Source organism: Myzus persicae, unplaced genomic scaffold (assembly GCF_001856785.1).
Source record: "Myzus persicae strain clone G006 unplaced genomic scaffold, MPER_G0061.0, whole genome shotgun sequence".
Taxonomy (NCBI): Eukaryota; Metazoa; Arthropoda; class Insecta; order Hemiptera; family Aphididae; genus Myzus; species Myzus persicae.
Genome location: NW_019101247.1, coordinates 416,380 through 440,134, shown reverse-complemented (window position 1 = coordinate 440,134; position 23,755 = coordinate 416,380). Strand labels below are relative to the sequence as shown.

Genomic DNA, 23,755 nt, shown 5'->3' with positions numbered 1-23,755 from the left:
AATATACTGTATCTACCCAATTTCACTTTATCAATGAAAGGATATTAAATAGATAGAAGTTAAAATTAAAAATAATTCATGAAAATTCTTCTACAGTTTACATACAATTCTATGTATAAAACAATTGGAATCAATTTATATTCCATTTCTAGAGTAACTGTATAACGATTTTCTTTATTCACCATATCAAACAAACAACATGCTTAATATAACCGATTTTATTTATTGCAATTTATGAATACATAAATTATAAACGAACAATATATAATTATTATTTGTGTTGTACATATGAGTATGTATTTTGTACATATACAATCTGAATAACCAGTTTTGCAAACATTTAGTATAGGTAGGTCGAAAAACCTTAAGTTGTTTTTTTTGAAGTAGTATAGGACCAATAGAAACAATTTTAAAACAAGTTTGTAATTAATTCATTTTTTCATGACCATCTTTCTACGTAGTTCGTCCTTCAGCTTATCATGTGATCGTATGTCTACAACGACTACACACTAGTATCTTGAGTTAGTAGTAAAACGATCCGACATTATGTGTTATATAGTCCTATTGGTATTATCGTCTCTTACTTAGTGTTATCATATAATGTTAAAAAATAAAAATTACTAAATTCTCTATAAGTATTGTCTTGCATATTAATATATTATAATAGTATATACGCATATTTTCCCCTATTTAACTATACCTATGTTTGTCAATTAGTGTTTAACTATCGGTTAGGATATAGTTTTATTAATTGGATAGAACTTATGAATAAACATTTATTGTTTAGATTTTTCAATATATTTACATTAATCTCAGCTCCCCATTGGCAATGAAAGTGACGTATTCCTGGTTAATATGTTCATGTTTATTTTATGGTAAGTAATGTCAGTGTTAACAATTTAATAATAAATATAAAATAATGATTTAATGACATTGTATTAGTACTTTATTAATTGTATTATATATAAATATTAAATGTATTTAAAAAATGTATAAATAAATATATCTGCATACAAGAAATTCGAATACAATACAGCAATACTATATAATACCAAACAATCAAGTATCAAAATTAACAATTTGTCATATAATTATACTGATAAAACAAAATTAAATTACAAATCTATTCAATCAAATAAAAATAACTATGTCGGTATTTTTCTATACGTGTGTTTTTAAATTATAACAGGTAGACTGTTTGTTGTTAAGAAACGTTATATTTTATTTTTATAACTCTGAACAAGTACAATACAATTTAGTGTATCTATAGGTAATCGGAAATTATTGTCAGATTCAAAATGTATACGCATTCATAGCTATTAAGTTCAAACTCCATGCGTTGATAATTTAGTATGTACATTTACGTCAATGTCATATAATGTAGGTATACGTTACTGGATTGAAATTCAAATAGTAAGTAGTAAGTAGCTTGTGATTGAAACGAATGTAACGTGTGATTTACTTTTTATATTCACTGGCTGATGTAATACTATAAGGTTGAAAAATATTAAATTTAAAAATATGACGTTATTGAATTCAAAACTGAAAATGCAGTACAATACATAATCATTTTAAATTACAAACATTGCTTATATATTAAATGTAAGGATTCATTATTTTAGGATCCGGAATTTTGTGCCAAAATGAAGATTCTTGCTCAACGTTGGTAACTCTAGTATAAATACATATTATCTTATTATGAGTAGTAAAAATAGTGGTGCTTGGGAACATAGAGCCCTTAAGTATCAATAAGCACCATTAACTATATAAGAAAAATATTTAATAATAGCATTCAGTACATTTTTATAGAAATCCTGTACGCATAAAACCTAGAGTAGCCTACATTATCATGCATTTTCATCTCCATCCGCTCAGAATCTAAAATTCAAACATGTTTACTTTTTAAATCTACAACATAATTATACCAAATATTTTAAATTTAAATAATAATTATATTTTCTTTATTATTAAATTTATTTTACTATCAACTTACCTACAACCTACGTCTTCCCAGATGGATAATATGCCAATATAATAATATGAAACATTACATTTTACGTATTGTCGTTCTCATAATTTTTCCAATGTGAGAGGGGTTTAGATGATGACTTTTAGAAAAATGTGTAGTGTCTATGGGTAGTAGCACTTATGCATCCCTATTTATAACATTTAATATATAAATACAGTCAATGGGAGGAGGGGAGTTAAACACTACGAACCCTCCCTGTGGGTAAACCCATGATTTTCATATCAATATAATTATATTATACCTTAATACACCTATAAGCAAAAACATACTTTACTTAAAATCAATTATTAGGTATAATATTTACAGTTATCAAATTCGAAAATATTTTTAAAATATATTCAAACTTAAGTTAGAAAATAGACAATATTTTAACTTAATATTCTATAAAAATATTGAAAGTATCTTATAAATATATTTTCATAATGATCATTATAAAAAATATTTTTAAAGTATGAATCTACTATAATAAAAAATATAAATTTAGTAAATGATTTTAAATACATTTTAAAAATATAATGTTAAGAAATATTTTCTTCGAGATCATGAGAGAATATTTTGTAAATATTGTCATCTTCTGATTGCTGTGTGGGAGATACTTTTAATACTGACTACATATTAACTGACTTTCACAGTTCTCCACGGTGTTTATGTATGCTTTTAAAAAAACATCACAAAGCCACTTCGAGGTTAGGAGGATCAAACAGTCTTTATTTTTTTATTATTCAAAAAAAGATTTGTCTACTACCGATCATCTCCAATGTTAAATTTTCGACTGTGCGTATTACATTGGTATGCTATATTATGCTATCAAATTGTTTACTAATATAAATACTAATATAAATCTGTTTTTACATTAATGTTCTTAAATTATATGAATATTTCAAACTTACTGCTTACTTATTATGCTTTATTATTTTGTCAGGTTCTTCCGTTTAATTTGTATATAGACTCTTTATATTCGATTATATTTAATATTTGCTGGTAGTTGTATATCTAATATTAAATAATATTTTTTTTTGTATTTTTAAACAAAATTATAGAAAGGCCGAGGATAATTTTTATTGTTCGAATGGACTGTGTATCAAATTGTCGTGGGTGTGTGATGGTCGTAAGGATTGTTCAGATGGTTCAGACGAGACCAAAGAGTTGTGTGCTCGATACCAGTATGCACCAAATACGTCCATGGGTACGACTACATAATAACTATATGACATTAATTATATTACTTATATATGTTTGTGGAATAACCTATACATTAGAGAATTACGCATATTAACCTAAATGCGGAACTTCTAAATTGACATCATCTATCATTGTTTTAGAATGTGGCAAAGTGAATAAAAAAAGCGAAGTAACATCCAAAGAAGATATAGCAACGATTGAAACAGCTCCTTGGAATGTCCTAATATATAAATTATATAAGACCGATTCTAATTATTACTTTTCCTGTTTAGGATCACTTATTGGTCCAAATGTAGTGATTTCAAGTAATATTCATGTAAAATATAGTTAAAAAAAACAAAATTAAATAAATATAATTTTCAGTCGCTCATGGTTTTTGGAAAAAAGCTGGTTCACCCAAGACAATATCAGTAAACGATGGCTCAATCAAAGTCGTTATTGGAAAATATGATAAAAATTATAAAATAAGAGACAACCTAACTCAAATAGTCGATGCAAGTTATTAATAGTTCATAGTCTGTAAATAGTTTGTATGATCCGAATAATTTGTGTAGGTTGAAACAATTTATGTGCCTGAAGGATATAATTCAGCTGATGGAAACTACGCTGAAGATATCTCTGTTCTTGTGTTATCACACAAAGTTTCGTTTATTAATGGTGTCTCACCTGTTTGTATCGATTGGATTAGTAAATATGAGGTACAGAATGGAGATCAAGGAAAGGTAACTTTGTCGTACTATATAGGTACCTACATAATTTGTAGTTTTATTAAATGCATTAAATATTATTCGACTTTAGTAGTCAAACTTTATTTAACGAAAGAATTGATATCGTTATCGATAATTACATGACCAGATATTAATATTATACGTTTATTATAATTATAAATTAAACATTATTCATTTTATTACAGATTCTTGTGTGGGAAGACACAAAAAATGACACGCAAAGTCTTGTTTTATTAGAAAAATTATTTCCATACATCGACCATAGTACTTGTCAAAGAAAAAATACAAGTGGATTCGATCAATATTTAACTTATGATAAGATTTGTGCCGGTTCTAAAATAGGTAATACAAATTTAGATTATGAGCATAATAATGAAAGCATTGATTTTAGAGTGATTCTAGTATTTGTTACGGCTCTTTACATATTATTTTGGAGCAGTAAAAATGCTTCAATTTTCAACCATTATGGATGCTCTTGATAAAATATTGGATCCAGTTAGTTCTTTTGGTTTCAAAAGTAAAATATTCAAGTATTTTTCTTAATAATTTGAAAAATTAAAAATCAGAAAACAAAAAATAAGGACAACTGGGTTTTTTATGCAAAACCAGTTTTCAACAACATCGTATATTTAGGGTTTTTTTACAGTAACGTAAAATCGAAAAACCATAAATACATGAAATATTCACCAAAAGTTGATGTATTTATTTTTTGTATATTAAGAATAATATTGTCATCATAATTTTTACCTATTAATATTAATATCCCTATGATGTGTCTTATGCATAAAATATCTCTAGATACAGAACTAGCATACCGCGTAGGTTCTGGAGACAGTGGATCGGGTATAAGTTTTTTGCATTCCAATTCTTATTTTTTGACTGGGATTCTAAGTGTCACGGATAAAGAATACAATAATACAGTCTCGGGTTTTACAGGCATTAAACACCATATTAAATTTATTCAAGGAATTTTGAACAAACGAGTAAGTATTTATATTTTTTTGTAAGTACCTATCCATTGTAATTTTTAATTTATTGTTTTGGCTTCATTTATGATAAAATCTGCTTTAAAACTAATATCTTAGATACAAAGTATATTTTTAACATACTTGTTTTTTGACAGGTAATAGTGAATTCATGCGTTCTACCAACTGCCGAAGGAGTCTTGTATTCTTATGAAGGTTCTAATGAGACTTTACCTCACGGTGCATTAATTGATCATCATCTAATTGTTATTGAGAATTGCGCAGTTGGATATTATAAGGCTTATCCCAATGGTTTTAGGTTTTGTCAGGGAAGAGGAAAATGGGTATCGAATTCTGAGAAATTGTGTTTCAGTAAGTTTTTTTTTTTAAATTCAAATGACGTAATAGTTAATTATTTGTCAATTATAAAAGTATAGTTATGTTGATTATAATTTATTTATATTTATAGAAATGTGTCCACCTCTACTATCAGATAGTTTAGATATTAAATGCACGCTTAATGGTCAGTATGCAAACTGTTCAAATTTATCGATACCCAATACAATAGCAACGCCATCATGTAAGCCAACATATAGTGCTCCGTATGGACAAGAAGATACTCCCCTTGAATTACATTGTCAGTCTAATGGGACATGGAATTCTCAGTTATATAGATGCAATCCATGTAATATATTTTTTTTTTCATTTACAATAAGTCTCCAATTTATATATAAATAAACATTTATAAATTTATTTAATTTGACTGTATCCAAATGCTTCTGTTTTAAAAATAATGAATGACAAATAATATTTGGTTATGTAAAGTCGTTTTATGTAAATTTTTAAACCAATATCATTATGTATATAATTTATAGATATTATTAGTTATTAATTATTATCATTTATATATGTATAATATATATATAATATGTTAAAATATTTGTTTAGATTGCGGTAAAGTATATATCAAAAATGAAGTATTGATCAACAATGGGGAAATAGCACTTGTTGGAACGGCCCCTTGGAATGTTGGAATATATAAATTAAATAAAAATACGTCCGATTATGACATTATATGTGGAGGATCAATTATTGCTCCAAATTTAGTCGTTTCTGGTAAAATTTTGGTGTAACGACTTCAAAAAAGAATGAATAAAAAAAATTAAAAAAATTAAATATCATTTTTAGCTGCTCATTGTTTTTGGCAACAAGGAGTGTTATCTAAGAAATTATCAATAAGCGACGATCGATACAAAATTTCTGTTGGAAAATATGATAAAAATTTAACAATAATTGACAATGACTTTACTCGAATAATAAATGTAAGTTATTAATGATTCAAATTAATATAAAGAAGAATAATAATAAGAAAAACAATTTTTACAGGTTGACATTATTCACCTGAAAGAAAGTTATTATGGAGCATCTGGGTTTCATGCTGAAGATATAGCTATTATTGTGTTAAGACACAGAGTTTCTTTTAGTAATGGTGTGGCACCTATTTGTATCGATTGGAATAGTAAATACAATGTGGTCAATGGCGATCAAGGAAAGGTTTGTTTTCCGTATCATTTAATTTTTTTAATTGGGATTTTCTTACAGTTAATTCATGCATAAATATATATTACCAATCATTGAAGACATTTTGGTTGTAAAGAGCAATTACCATTAGATTGCTTAAATATTATCGTGTTACAAGGTATACCTCAGTGTAATAAATATCTGCTCTGATGTGATCTGATATGTTTTTTTCTCAGCACTTTTGAGAACTATTATGAATTTTATCGTTAACCTTTCAAAAGTACCAACTAGTATAGCTTTCCCTTCAGGAATGATGCTGAAGTAGAAGATCTAATTATTATTTCAACTAGAAAAAGACGTTTTCAGACATTAATAGAAACCACACATCATAGTGAAACCAATAGCTCTACTCAGAATCTAAAATAAAATGTTAAAATGAAAATAACAATTTCTGTAAACCCTTTAACTTTATTTTTATTTTATATTTGATTGAGGTTCAAAATTAAAAAACTTCGATCAGTCAGAATTGATTTAATTAATTATACAAATTTCCAATACACCCATAGATTAATATGACACATTTATTTCAATATTTTGAACTTTATACTTTTATACTTTTATACTTTCACAGATTGTTGGTTGGGGAAAAACGGAAAAAGGCATTCCAAGTCCTATTTTATTAGAAGCATATTTACCATATATTGACCACAGTTCATGCCGAAATATGTATACTAACGGATTTGAACCATTTGTAACTGTTGATAAGTTTTGTGCCGGTTCTGAATCAGGTAATACATAGTTTTATAAATATATACACGTCAGTGTGGATATTTGTACAAAACACCACTAAACTGTATGGTTCAAACTACATCTGCCACATGTATTTCATACTAATACAACCTTTAACCTTCTACATCACATATCCTTGTAATAAAGTATTTGTAGATGATTTGTAATCAAAACGTTAAAACAGTATTGTATCTAGTACCCAATATACATGAATGCGTATGAATAATTTAGGTGTTATTTATAAAATGTTTTTAGTTTCAGGTCAGGGAGTGGGTAGGGGTGATAGCGGGGCTGGCTTATGCTTTTTCCACTCTGAATCGTATTATTTAACCGGAGTAGCGAGTATCAAGGATCCAAATACAAATAATTCAATTGCAGTTTTCACTGACGTTAAGTATCACATTCAATGGATTCGTGGACTGTACAACAAATATAATTATATTCAATAGGATTATGCTAAAGGGTAATGTTATTAGAATAATGTATTCCAATTAAAATTTAAATCTATTTATTTTGTACAAATAGGTTTTTACATATGTGTAACAATTTTTTAGTGTTCCTACTATATTCATTTTAATCAGACATAATATTAATAAAATGTACATTTTTCATAACACATATTATTATGTAGTACAAAAACATTATAAATTATATTATAATTGAAAATTATTTAACTCCAAAATACTGAAAAATTATACATTGTACATTAATTATTAATAATTATTAACACTATTGTGCATTATATTTGAAATAATAAATTACTAGTCTTATGATTACTTTTTATTAATTGTATTGTTAAGTAATTGTATTGATATGGTTTTGTTAATGAACAGTACCTACCTAATAAATTGTAAAAAATTATAACTTAGGTATTGGGGGGAAAAATATAATAATATGAGATGGATACAAAAAATATTTATCAAAAGCGTAACAAATGTGTAAAACAACCATTGTTCATTAATTTAAGTTGTTGAAAATTAGATTATTTAAATTCGTTTTGAATATATACACAAAACCCTTTACAACATAGGACAATATGATTTTGGTATTTGATGCCAGTTATTTAAACTCTAAGTTGCACACAAATAAGTTGCAATATTTTGTTTTCAAATCAAAGTACCTGTTACAAAATTCTAAAGATATAATCTGTTATAAGTGTTATAATCCATGACGCTTTACAAATGGCATAAAATTCAGTTCCAGATATAATTATACAGGTATACGAGTATACGACATATTCTTAGTTAGGGATACCTTGTTTGGTTTAGACGATTTACGTCCTATAATAATATGATTTAATAAAATATAAAAAAAATATGTAATCATTACTCCAAATTTAAATTTAAACATAAATAATTGTTGTGTATAATGTATTTAGTATACTATACATAATATGTACCTACCTAATTGTAATTACGAGTCTTACACATTTTTATATTTAGTTTCGCTGAATAATCGTAAGTTGTATTTGACGTTGCAGTAGAACAATATAATCAATTTTAATAACAAGTTAGCAAATCGCATATTTTTGCATAACCACCACCACCAAACTACGTAGTTTGCGTCCTTCGGTCGATCGTGTGACAGCTGATACCTTGAAAGAACATAATAATATCAGCATCGACGGCATACCATCATCAATATATAGTTTTATAGAATATAGAAGACCCGATTTTATATGTGTCTAGTATTTCAAAAGTGGAATTGGTATTATCGTCTTTTAAATAGTGTTATTGCATGAATTTAAAAATTAATACATCCTCTACATGCCAGTGTTGCATATTATATTTTATACTATTACAGTTTATACAATTATTCGCTAAACTATTGTTTTGTGTATGTATATATCGTATAATTAAATATTTATTGCTAAAATTTGTATATATATTTACATTAATCTCAGCTTACCATTGGCAATGAAGGTGATGTATTCCTGGATAATATATTTATTTGTAATTTTCGGTACGTAATAACAGTGTTAACAGTATAATAATATAGTAATACATTAATTTATAGTATATTTATAGAAAATCATTTTTTATGAAATTATGTTAGTTTATAATATTAATCATACCCAAAAAATGTAATAAATATATCTAAGTATTTAAAGTGAAAAGTTTAGAAAACAATATAACAAAATATATTACTTAATATATTGATATTAAGTGCCAGCGTACCACCGTACGAATATATTTTATTACACTCGAATGCTCGACCATATGCTACTATTGAATTCAAACTACAAATTATGATTAAAACAATAAATAATAATCTTAATCCACTAAACATTATTCACGTAAATAATGCATAGTAATTCATTATTTCAGGATCAGGAATTTTGTGTGACGAAAAACTCGAAAAACGAAAAGCTGCATCATCTTGCTCGGTGTAAGTGACTGTAGTATATATACATATTATAATGTCATTTTAAGTAAGCGTAAATAGTTAAGGTTGGGACGTCGAGGCTTAGAGCCCAAAAGTCTTAAAAAGCAACATCTATCAATATAAGATCAATATTTAATATAGCGTATTCTTAGTACTGACAAAGTGACAACACATTATATTACGGTAGATCAAAATAAGTTTTTTTTTTTACATTTTTGGTATGTAAGCACCCAACTTTATCTTCTAAACTCTAATTTTTTTTTTATTCTTAAACTTTTGACTACAAAAAGGACATCGGATCCTGACATTTCATATAACATGGCGGTATAATATGTTTTGCAACCATTTATTATTGTTTTAATTTACATAAAAATGTCAAATTTACAAATACTTTATCTTCGTATTAAAATATTTTGTCCACTGACTAAAGTCTCTAATTCAGTTGTTGTGATATATCAGACAATCGTTTTACCAACGAGTTTTGTCATTTTTAAGTACGTTTCATGCTGGTGGCGGATAAATAATTGTAGTTGCATTTGGTACAACTACCTATTGCACTGTTTAATATTATGTATACCAATCAGCATTTTTGAAATTCGATCATCTTTATTTGCTTATAAATGATTTATAATATATATTAAATAATAATTCATTGCACATTTGCATAAAATTATAGAAACACAGAATATGATTTTTATTGTTCAGACGGACTGTGTATCAAATGGTCCTGGGTTTGTGATGGTCGTAACGATTGTTCAGATGGTTCAGACGAGAACAAAGATTTATGTGCTCGATACGAGTATGGAACAAATATGACCATGGGTATAACATAATAGCGAAACTACATTGAATATTATTACTTATTAATAATATGATCGTGTAATAACTAATTAAAAGATTCCAGAGTTAGGCATATTAATCAGAATATGAATCTTCTAATATTGCATCTAACATATCAATATTGTTATAGACTGTGGTAGAGTAAATAGAACAAATCAAAACATATTCGAAAAAGGTCAAAATGAAGCAACGGTAGAAACAGCACCTTGGAATGTTGAAATATATACATTAGATGACAGTAAGCCCTATTATCGCAATTTATGTGGAGGATCAATTATTGCTCCAAATATAGTAATTTCTGGTAAAATTCTGGAACAACGTATTTAAGAAGGAATGTAAATTAATTAAATAACATTTTTAGGGGCTATAAGTTTTAGGGAAAAAGGCTTGTTAACTAAGCAATCATCAATAAACAATGGTATAGTCAAAGTCGCTGTTGGAAAATTGAATAGAAATTTTACTGTTCTTGACAATGAATTTACTAAAATTATCGACGTAAGTAGTTATTAATTTAAAAATAAATAAATAAATCTTAAAATCTATTAATAATATGCATAATACTTAAAATATAAATTAAAACAATTATATAAAGGTGGAAATAATTTACCTTCATGAAGATTTTAAAGGATCAGATGGGAAGTATGCCAAAGATATAGCTGTCATTGTGTTAGCTAAAAAAGTTTCATTTAATAATGGTGTTTTGCCTGTTTGCATCGATTGGAACAAAAAATATGAGTTACGTAATGGAGTTCAAGGAAAGGTAAATAAGTTGTAGTATATAGGTACCTAGTTTGTAGTTTTTTTAAATACATAAAATATAATTTGAGATTGCAGGTTGTCAGGTTTAATTGTCTACGAAGTGGTGAGAGGATATGGTTAAGTTATCCTCAAAGTTAATATATTTGGCCATTTTCGTGATTTAATATTATTATTGGATGAACTAAGAAGAAGTTCGGGAAAACCAAATATTAATAAGTTACAAATTTAGCTCAACGACTTACAATGGGAAATATCTATGAATTTTTCCCCTTTTAAGCTCATTTAAATTTTTCTTTTACGTCACAACTTTACTCCGAGGAATGTAACTCCAGACTATTATGCTGTGCAGTATATATTTTTAATTATTTTTCTATTTTAGTATGAACTAAATACTTATAATGAGGTGTTGCCTCTTTGCACATCTCTAATATTTAATATAAGTTGTAAGCTGTAAGTACATCTGTTGTCTTCACAATTGCTAGATATTACATTAGCACCCAGAATAAAAACTATATAGTACAATTACTAAACACTATGTTTATTTCATATACAACAAATGCAATTGAACTCACTACCGACACTTACATATTGAGATACTAATATTATACTTTTATTATAATTGTACATTATAAAACTGTTTCATACTCTTACAGGTTCTTGTTTGGGGAGACTCAAAAAATGGCACACAAAGTCGTGTTTTATTAGAAAGATTTTTTCCATACATCAATCTTACTACTTGTCGAAAAATGTATACTGCAGCAGAGTACTTTAATGTACTTCTAACTTATGATAAGTTTTGTGCCGGTTCTAAATTGGGTATATAAATATTTTTTTTTAGATTCACTATTCCATTAGAAAAGATGCTGAAGTGAAAAATTGAAGTACTATTTCTACTTGTTACCATGTAGGCACACAGATAAAAACAATAAAAATATAATGAAAGAACATTCCACGTCATTTTAAAATCGATATATTCATTCCTCTGCTAAAAATTTAAAATTGTAAAACCGGGAATTAAATACAGTGAAACTATCATATTACAAGGTCTCATTGGCAACATAAAAATATTCATATTGTAGACAAATTGATTATTTGATAATAACCAAAAATAACTCGTACCAAGGCCACTGTTTACTTTTATGGATATCAATCATAAATGTTTATTACTGTTAAATTCTTAATTCTGTTATTTCTTAAACACTATAGTTTAAAAAACCGTATAGGGCGGCGTTAATTTATAAGTAAATTAAAATAAATACAAAATGTTACCCACTTCACCCCAACTCAAGGAAAATTTAACATTTTTCCAAATTCTACCAATGAACCTGTTTCCCAACAACAGTAATAATATACTTGATTGATGATTTGTGACTTATACATCACATATTTTTAGTTTCAGGACTAGAATACACGGTAGGTTTTGGTGATTGCGGAACAGGCATAAGCTTTTTACATTCTAATTCTTATTTTTTAACTGGGATTCTTAGTGTCATGGATAAAGAATACAATAATACAGTTGTAGGTTTTACAGACATAAAATACCATGTACAATGGATTCGTGGACTTTTAAACAAACATGTAAGTAAGTATATTTCTTTAGAGCTATAAATTTTAATTTTTAATTTATCATATTGGCTTGGTTTCATTTGATGACAACTTCTGCTTCAAAACTATGATATTTTAGAAAGAATTTATATTTTTAACATACACGATTTTGACATGGAGTGGTAAATTTATGCGTTTTACCAGCCGCCGAAGGGGTCGTGTATTCGTATGAAGGTTCTAATGAAACTTTATCTCATGGGACATTAATTAATCCTGATCTAATTGTTATTGAAAATTGTGCAGTTGGATATCATAAGGCTTATCCCAATGGTTTTAGGTTTTGTCAGGGAAGAGGAAAATGGGTACCGAAATCTGAAAAATTGTGTTTTAGTAAGTTTTCTAGTTTAATTCAAATGACGTACCTAATAGTTAATTATTTATCAATTAGAAAAGTATAGTTATGTTGATCATAATTTATTTATATTTATAGAAATGTGTCCACCTCTACTATCAGATAGTTTAGATATTAAATGTACGCTTAATGGTCAGTATGCAAACTTTTCAAATTTATCGATACCCAATACAATAGCAACGCCATCATGTAAGCCAACATATATTGCTCCGTATGTACAAGAAGATACTCCCCTTGAATTACATTGTCAGTCTAATGGGACATGGAATACTCAGTTATATAGATGCAATCCATGTAATGTTTTTTTTTTCATATACAATAAGTCTCCAATTTATATATAAATAAACATTTATAAATTCATTTAATTTGACTGTATCCAAATGCTTTTGTTTTAAAAATAATGAATGACAAATAATAATTGGTTATGTATACATTTTTAAACAATCATCATTATGTATATATTTTTTAGATATTATTAGTTATTAATTACTATCATTTATATAATATGTACAATATTATTTTAGATTGTGGTAGAGTATATATCCATAATCAAGTATTGATCAACAATGGTAAAAAAGCAATTGTTGGGACAGTCCCTTGGAATGCTGGAATATATCAATTAGATAAAAAAAATTCCAATTATGACTTGATATGTGGCGGATCAATTATTGCTCCAAATTTAATCATTTCTGGTAAAATATGTGTACAATGTATTTTAAAAATAATGAAAACTAAATAAATACAATTTTTAGCGGCTCATTGTTTTTGGCGAAAGGGTATGGTATCTAATAGAATATTAATAGACGATGGTCTATATAAAATTGCTGTTGGAAAATATGATAGAAATTTCACAATAATTGACAATGACTTTACTCAAATAATTAATGTAAGTTATTAATGATTCAAAAGTCTGCAATGACTTGGCTTCATACGTTTAATATAAATTACTACAATTTTATAGGTGGAAATGATTCACCTGAAAGATGGTTATTACGGACTTACTGGATTTTATGCTGAAGATATTGCTATTATTGTGTTACAAAACCAAATTTCTTTTAGTAATGGTGTTTCACCAGTTTGTATAGATTGGCATGGTAATTACAGTGTAATCAATGGAGATCAAGGAAAGGTTTGTTTGTAGCATTATTTAAATATGAATATTGTGATTTAATTACAGTTCATTAATGTAGTACTTACTTATAATCTCTATATATAAAGGAAAGTTACTTTATCAATAATCAACGCAGAGCCGAACCTTTTTGAGTTATCGAATTGAAATTTTGTGGATGGATTAATATTATAAGGTCAAGTTCTACTATGAGAAAGGATTTTTCAAAATTTTGATTTTAAAGGTTTGAAATCGTCAAAAATAAATTTTTTTCGTGCAAATTGTACATCTAAATACATATTTTACAGCTCGGCGACCTGTGGCCTGTGGGTTTCCATAGCGATATGCAACGATAACTTTTTGTCCATTCACCTATCTGTTTGATCGGCGTGTAGATATGAATTGTTCCGAGAAGTAAAATTCTACAATCTATCTATGTATATATAAATACATCCCTATTTTCTTTAGTCGAGGCATCACGCTTATCGCTTATCATTAAAAACAGATCCATCCATATTTTATCCGTGATATAAAACAGTTATTATATAATTTCTTAGTGTTCATTTCACAGTGAAATCAATCGGAAGATTAAGAAAAATGTTAAAGTGATTTTTTTGATTCGTGTTTGTTCATCAGGTTAGTTCAAGCAATCACGCTTAACATTTTAAACAAACTTAAGTCACCCGCGAGCCGTGCTATACAATATGTATATAGGTATACAATTTGCATTGTATTTTAATTAATAACTAATTTTCCGCTCAACTTTCTTAATTTTTTAGTAGAACTTCGTATTTTTTAAAAATTGTTGGTTGCCATATGATTAATCGGGCAGATCAGGTTTAAGAATGCGTCAAATTGAATTTTAGTACATTGCCTGACAAGATGGCTGTAGGCTGAGTTACACTTATAGCCGCTCATCGGCATGTACACAATCAAAATAATTAACTATGCAAATTATAATTTTAACTATAGAATCATTTTTTAATAACAATGTGTGTATAGAATCATTAGAATCATTTGTAAATATTATTATTATTATGATTTTTTTTTTAAAGGATTTTTCAAAATTATACCTCTAAGGGGGTAAAAGGGTGTTTTTATATAGCCATATAATACACGGGTAACGCCGTGACGGGACAGCTAGTATACTATATACAGCATTGTATTAAGGCATTAAGCAAATACCGAGATTGGCTCTGCCTAATATCTATTGGCATGTTATAATACATAACTAAAAAATAAAATCCTAAACTTCAAATTGTAATACCTCTAAACATTATAATTTTTTCATATTTGATCGAATTTCAAAATTAAAAAAATGACGGTAATGTATCTTAGGTGTCTAGAGATATTGTAATGGATGTGTTATATTTGAATTCAATGATACAATATCGATATTAATTTTAAAAAACCAAAAATAATCGTAAATGTTATATTATGCTGATAAATAGTTCAATACAACTCAAAATATTTTGAAAATGTTATGGTGTATAGAAAATGTAACTATTAAAATTCAGTGAAAATGTAATGGATCTATGGACTATAGTTATCTTTTTTCAAAAAACCAACATTGATTTTTTTGAAAACCAATACTGAGTAAAAATCTTTTGACTGTCCCGAAAGGTGATGATAGACACAAAAAAAAAATGTAATATTTATTTTAATTTTTAATTTTATGTGAACATTTGAAGGGCTCAATTTAATATAACATATAGTATTTGGTATTTACGTTATTTAAATTATTAGGTTATTTTTATAATTTCAAAAAACTAATGTAAATTGAAATTTTCTTATGCCTATAATTGCTCAAAAGGAGTAAATATATAGAAAATGGTAATACCGATACAAACACCCGGTAAAAATGTGTAGTATCTATAGTGGTTATTAGTTTTCTAGTTACATGAAAAAAAAACTAAATCAATTCTATGAAAAACTGATTTTTCGTAAATTTTTCTTTACTTTTTTTTTATTTCTACTGAAGACTATTGTGAATTTTTCAAAGGTATCTCTCAAAACCAAAGGTATAAAAGGTTGAAACGGAACGCAATCAAATGACGCCCACATTCCCAACATTAACATAAAAATTGACTAATATTATAAATTATACAAGTATTACAACTGTCTTATACTTTTATAGATTGTCGGTTGGGGAAAAACAGAAAAAGGCATTTCAAGCCCTATTTTATTAGAGGCATCTTTACCATACATCAACCATAGTTCTTGTCGGAATATGTATACAAACGGATTTGAAGCATTTGTGACTGTTGATAAGTTTTGTGCTGGTACTGCATCGGGTAAAAAAATATTTAACCATAAATACCATGAAATCAATGATTTTATTTAACAAAATTAATTTAAGTTTATTAAACACTTAATATTAAAGGCCAGACACTTTTAAATATGTCGATTACCTGAATTGTTTTATTAAATTAATGAATCATATTTTACTGTTAGTACCTCAAGGAATACAAAATATTCTACTTTAAATCTTTCAAACAAACTTGTATACACACAGTTAGACTACCTACGTTGTTTTCCACACACTATTTCTTTTTTTTTCTAAGTGACACGCAAGCTAAAACTATAACGCCTTGACGCCTTGACGTCTTGTCATCCACTTTAGGTTAATAATTCATAATATCCAAAATTTAATTTTGCCGACACTGCAGGTTAACTTATGCTGAGGTATACTACGCCAAAGATTATATTTTTAGGTCCGTCCCTTGTAAGACCCCATAGACTCGTATAATGTGTATACTGTATACTGTATAGGTACCCTAAAATAATTTTATTTATTTTAGAAAAGTTGTCGTCGACTCGCACGTACCTAATATTAGAATTTAGCACAATGTATTCCACAATGTTTACTGTCGGAACGACTTTTGTTAAATTAAAACTAACATATACATAATACTCCACTGATTTTCGTGGGTCGCCGTTGTTCGCAACGTTCTGCTTGTCAAAATATTTTGAAACCAAATTTTATTCTTGAACCCTATAAATATATGTTAGTGAATTACATGCTTAAATAAACTATATTATACCTATACTTCTATATCATAATATTGTGCTGCCACTGGTGTATGCTGCATTTTTATTATATTATATTTTATACATTATATTACTATCAAACATGTTATGGGCAGTCTGTAAATATACGACAGTACCAATACTATCTGGTACCAAGCGGTTGATATGGTTTGAGTAGGTATATAATTTTCATAGAATAGTAGTTGATTGAGATATCCATTGAAAATTTGATACCCACTTTACATAAAAGTAATCCGGAATTAAAGAACCAATATACCTAATAATTATAGTTGGACATTGATTGAGTTATCTGCTAATCATAATTTGTACCTCAAATTCCACGGATGGAGTGTAGTCTACAGTGTGAATGTGTGTACAAGTACCACTAAATATTACACCCACTTTCATAGTTTCAAACAACTTTAACACAGGTAGGTACTTTACTACTTTATGTGCATATAGGTAGGTACTTATAAATTATATGTTATAATATGGTACCTACATTTCATCTAGAATTATTCAATTATAACCTAATGTAAACCTGTAGGTAATTATATCACCACTGCTCTGCTACTATACCAAATAACTAACTTACGATTTTTAATTAATTTTAATATGTGTTTAATGTAGAAAATATATTTGTTTTCAGGACAAGGAGTGGGTAGTGGAGATAGCGGCGCAGGCTTATGCTTTTTACACTCAAATGCTTATTATTTAACCGGAATAGTGAGTATCAAAGACCCATTTACAATCAATTCAATCGCAGTTTTTACAGAAGTTAAGCACCATATACCATGGATTCGTGAACTGTATAACAAACATAACTAGGTATTAATGTATTATACCAAATTAGAGTATGATGATGTTAATAAAAAAAATGTATTCTCATTGTTAATCGAAGTCAATATTATAAAATATGAATAATTTAGTTGGTGTTTTAATTTTTTGTAACAATGTTTAACAGTTCATAACAATATTTAAATTAAACTTAATATGTATGTCAAAATACACAGGTACCTAATACCTGATTAAGCTACAGCATCATGCATTATATGTATATTTCATTTACACAAATCAAGTTTTTCATTTGGATCCGTGAAAGAGTCTTTAAGTGTAGGTAAAAATACAGCATAAAGTAGGTAAATCATCTTAGAATGTTTGCAACCTAAATATAAAAAAGAGGGTAAGTGGGTGTCGCTCTGCTGTACATTAGGTGTCTATATGAGGTTGATGTGATGGATGGTATAAAATTTAAATTCAATGATATATCATTGTATACGAAAAACAATTCTGAACGGAGAGTGAGACGATATGTCAGTTTAGGATATTTTATATTTATATTGTTATTACTTATTATTAATATGGTAGCCGGTTAGTTGAATTAATATTATTCTTAAATTATCAGTGATGCTGGAAAAATATTAAATATACCTACCAACGCAAAATTGGGTTGTTTCGGACCGAATTACAACAAAATGATATACGTTAGGTATTCTTTGTGTTAATATGAAATTTTGTCCAAATTTGAACTTAAAATGAACTTAAAAATCTACGGTCGTTTTTGTTAGAGTTACACTAAAAACCAAAATCGATTTTTTCGAAAAATGGTTTTGGGAAAAAATACAGTTTTTCCTTAATTTTTTGTTTGTTTTTCCTGACGCTTTTGAAAACTATTGGGAATTTTAAATTTAGACTGATTCACTTTCCTACTAGAAAAGTTGCTGTGAAGAAAATCGAAGCACTTTTACTGCAAGAAACCATGACGACAGACACAAAAAAAAAAAAAAAATAATAAACAAATATAAAAACACACATCATTGTAAACACATTCATTGCTCCGTTCAGTATCTAATAGATATATTTGGGCAAATAGTAAAACTTAAAATTCTTTTAGTGTTACAGCCTCTTTCAAGTATCACATAAAAAAATAAAAATAAAATAATAAAAAATAGTAACTGCTAGTATTTTGGACATTGCCCATATTTAAGTAACTTTTAAATTTATAATTTTAGAACAAACCCAAAGATGAACAACGTACAAAATGAAAAGATTTAATTTTTGTTACATTCTAGCCATATGTAATACTCTAGGCTGTATAACCTCACGTTCTCTCTGTAATAGCAGCAACACTAGCTCGTGCCTACTCCTCGTTTTCGGGTAACCCAACAATTTAATTTTCAATTATTGTTGTCTAAGGGTGACCGCACACTGGTAAAGCAAAATTGACTGAAGAAATGTAAGTCATATTTAGTCATTTTGCTTTAGTCATAATAAAGCATTATTGTCGCTCACTAGATAAAACATAGTTAGTCAAATCAAAGTATATCAAGTAGTCGTCAAAATGTCGTCCGACGAGGAGGACGTTGATATTCCTATTTTATGGTTTCTTTTAAGAGAAATTGAACAGGAAAAAAAAAACTTTGGGTTCATGCTTTGAACTTGAAACGAACTGAAAATAATACAATTAAATGTTTTATTCATGAACATCGAAATTATGAATGTAAATTTAGAAATTTTACACGAATAAGTACCGACACGTTTGATTATATTCTAGAAATACTTAACGATGAAATTCGAAAAACTGATACTAATTTTTCTAAAAGTATCACTCCAGAAGAGAATTTATTGGTGACATTGAGCTAAGTTAATAACAAATTCTAAATAATTAGATATTAGATTCTGAGCGGAGCATAGCGAAATGATTTTACAATGATGTGCTTTAAAAAAAAAAAAATTCGTTTATCTTATACAATGATTTATCATTGAATTAAATTATAACATATCCATTACAACGACATGCTTGACAACTACTGAACAGTAGAGCGGTACCCACTTGTCCAACACTTTTTAAATTTTCATTTTTTCGCTCCACTCAGAATTCAAAATATAGCAGGTAGTATAAAAATAATTCTTTTAGACTTGCGAATTCTCTTGAACGTATTACTTTTTATTGTTATAATATTATAATAACAAAATAAGTTAACACTTAATAAGGTTATAATTAATTTTTAACAATATAAAAATGATAATTTATTACACTGAAAAATCAACTGTATTAATGCAAAGTATAAGAACTTGAACTGTAGTTTTATATTAAGTTATAGTTTAACCGTTAAGACTAAAAACAATATTGTGAGATGCCGGACAAAAATATGGACATTAGAGTATCTAAATGGCCCATACGCAGAGGTCCGTGTTCTGAATTGTTTAGATTTAAACACTCCGAATAATATTATGTTTCGGAATCTGAAATAAAAAATGTATCGTGTCATCCAAAGAATTCAAAAACTCGTAAACTGATAACAACATATTATATTCTATCTATCATCTATGGCAAAAGCCGATCGTCGTCACTCGTCGGAGACGATTCACAATTCTAATAATTTCATTGAACAAAAGAGAAATGTGTAAGGCAACAATAAACATTTGCTCACATATTTCATTCTACTCAAGTAATTTTTATACAAAATCTCTATTTTTTTAGTTCGTGTTTAGATGAAGAAAGAAGTTCCTCGATATGGCGTCTGCACTCCAGATAATATGTCTTTGCAGCTATATATTCCCCGAACAGTCGATATACGAAGAGTATACGTAAGTTTGATTACCTATTCTTTTGGGGCTTACATATTTTGCTTTTTAGTCTCAAAATTATAATTTATTGTCACAGTCAATTTGTTACCCGGGTTAAGTAGGGGCATTTTTTTTGTTTCCGAGCGCGCAACACAAAAAAAATACGCTAATAGCACAAACGACGACGGCATATCCAGGTCGCAGAATAATAACATATTTATACAATTAAATAGATATAAATAGTGTTGTACATACTAGTCAAACTACAGTAGTACAGTACACGGGAGTTCTTATGTCCCGCAAAATTCAACAACTTTTATTTTTAGTTTATATAAATGTTGAGAAATATATGAATATTACTATGCCGTCTGCTTGTGATCGAACCGCGAATTAAAGTGACGCCGTCGTACACCAAACATCAAATTATTTTATTAAGCTGGGAAAGTCGCTCTGCTGATTATTGAATATCCATCGGAAATTAAATAAGGAAATTTTAAATTTTAAATAATCTCGAATAGCTTAAAATGTACCTAACCAATGCACTCAAAATTAATACAAAAAATATTAATTATTAATTTCGTGCTCGACAGTATTCAGAGAAATGATTTAACTTGGAATTTTACAAACTATAGTTGGTATAGTCGATGTACGGTAAATGTGATGCATTGGGCACTGAATATCTTTATGTTAAATCTAAAAAGTAGCAATCACATTTATTTACAATAAGATTTTTATTTAATAACTCATACAAAAATATGCTTGTGCTTCGAATATTTAAACACCACCTTAATTAATTATTAAAATTATTATTTATATAATGGTACTTTATATATTGTTGTAATTTAAATTTTAAAATTATAAACTATTTTGGTTATTGTCATACCTCATTTCATTATCTTAATGATCAAATCTCAAACACGGACCTCCTGCATATAAAAATTTGTAATATCTATGGTTTTATGATATTGACGTAGTATAAATTATAATGCAATCCGTGGCGATTGTCGAAGTAGTTGCAAAGACGCAATCGCTCCAAAATTTCAGTTAGCAAAGCTGCAGACATGAACAAGGAACATGAAGCGATCCGTAAGGTTTTTTTTTTCATAATAAATCTCAATATTTTCAGACTTAAGTTCAGTCGTATATCTAATTTATTCCGCAGTGCACACACAATATCAGGAATTCTGCCGAAGTCCGAAAACGTCGATGTTTAAAGTAATTAATTTTGGTTTCATACTTTTTTGGTGCTTAAATTTTTTTTTAAATAAAAAATGAATTTCATGAAAAATATGCTACCCCTATGTACACACATATTATTTTATTTCTGAGAGCAAATGCATAAAATGCCAGAGATCAAATAATATACAAAAGCCTCTCGTCGTCGTCGTTTTTCTGCTCCCTGATCGTAGGGTAATTTTATAATTATTACCTATTTTTAAGTACTTGAAATAGACATTCATTATACGGTTTAATTTAGAAATACCCGTTATAAGTGATTACTCATAAGGCACAATTTTAATTTATAACCTATAATTTTTTTTTAATTCAAAGTTAGCTGTTTCAGGACACTATTAATTTAGTGTTATATATATTTCATTGTTCTATTATAATATGTTAATATTTCATTATATTATAGTTGTATTCAAAAAACAAAAATGTTCACAGAGTGGTAAACTCACTATCCTAAAAATTAATCACCCCGTACGAGTGATTATGAAAAATATACTTTTATACTAGTACAGGTATCTTTACATAAAATAATAAATAGTAATGAAATAAATAGACACAGGCGTTCAAATATTCAAAAATTTTGTAGTTATTCAAACCTGGGTGTATACAAGTTAAAAAATTTAAGTTATGTAAATTTTAACTTTTTAACTTCTTTTAGATTCCGAGTGGAGCGATGAATGAATTGATTTTACAATTTATTTATTTTGTTTCTGTCATCGCGTTGATTTGGGAGAGTAAAAGTGCTTAGATTTTCCTCGACAAGCATCTTTTCTGGTAGAAAATTGAATAGTATTGGTACTTCGAGGGGTCAAAAGTTAAAAATTCTCAATAGTTTTCAAAAGCGGCAGGAAAAACAAACAAAAAATTAAGGAAAAAAAGCGAATTTTTACGGAAACCCGGTTTTCGACAAAATTGATTTTGGTTTTTGATGTAACTCCAAAAAAATATACCGTAGTATAGGTACCGTAGAAATACATGACATTTTTACTGAATATTTATAACGGCGTTTTCTATAGACCATACAATTTTGACAACACATTTTTATAAGCCTTTGAATTTTGAATTTTGACAAAATAAGTAAAAGTCACGAAAATGTGCACAATATTTTGAGTTTGAAATTCATAAAAATGTTTCTTTTTATGTCTAAGTTTTTAAAACTTAATACAAGATTCCTTATAAGTTTGTCTGCCTTTACCAAAAAAAAGATTCTACCGGAAAGTCGAATTCAAATTTTATAAGCATTTGATGTTTAAATTTTGACAACATTGGATATTCACTCAATTTCTTATGTAGTGATTTTTACTTATTTTTTTATAATAAAAACCAATAATTGCAAATATTTGAAATTCACATCATTTGTTTATATTTTCAATTCATATACTTAATGCAATTTTGCTGTTTACAAACAATTTGAATTTTGAATTTTTTTAGTTTATTTAGTTTTTTTTCAGGAGGTTAATAAAATGTTAATAAAATGTTAATAAAATATTAATTGTTCATAAAATTGTATTTGTTGGGCAAAAAAGCTTGAAAATTCAATAAAATTATCCTGATAGATATTTACAATATTAGTTTAAAAATATTTAAAATACATAGGTACGATTTTTGTAATGAGCATTTAAAGTTTAAATTTTAACAAAATTCACATCATTTAAAATGTAC

The 23,755-nt window shown here is 27.5% G+C and overlaps 1 protein-coding gene and 1 long non-coding RNA gene across 2 annotated transcripts; both read left to right on the top strand.

The window, feature by feature from the left end:
- The first annotated feature begins 511 nt into the window (after positions 1–511).
- LOC111028375 lies at positions 512–18,216 on the top strand. The gene is made up of 31 exons (XM_022307001.1): positions 512–875; positions 1,623–1,662; positions 3,070–3,215; positions 3,352–3,516; positions 3,575–3,705; positions 3,766–3,933; positions 4,125–4,281; positions 4,738–4,922; positions 5,063–5,276; positions 5,374–5,589; positions 5,853–6,020; positions 6,093–6,226; positions 6,291–6,458; positions 7,057–7,213; positions 7,470–7,662; positions 8,988–9,050; positions 9,118–9,176; positions 9,542–9,602; positions 10,276–10,421; positions 10,570–10,740; positions 10,801–10,934; positions 11,032–11,199; positions 11,852–12,014; positions 12,592–12,774; positions 12,918–13,133; positions 13,234–13,449; positions 13,680–13,847; positions 13,908–14,041; positions 14,117–14,284; positions 16,401–16,557; positions 17,943–18,216. The coding sequence occupies exons 1-31, from the start codon at positions 830–832 to the stop codon at positions 18,119–18,121; spliced, it is 4,674 nt and encodes a 1,557-aa protein (XP_022162693.1). The 5' UTR covers positions 512–829; the 3' UTR covers positions 18,122–18,216.
- A 2,443-nt stretch (positions 18,217–20,659) lies between these two features.
- LOC111028379 lies at positions 20,660–20,884 on the top strand. Its single transcript, XR_002603896.1, has 2 exons — positions 20,660–20,700; positions 20,778–20,884. It is a non-coding gene; the product is annotated as an uncharacterized LOC111028379 (long non-coding RNA).
- The last annotated feature ends 2,871 nt before the right edge of the window (positions 20,885–23,755 follow it).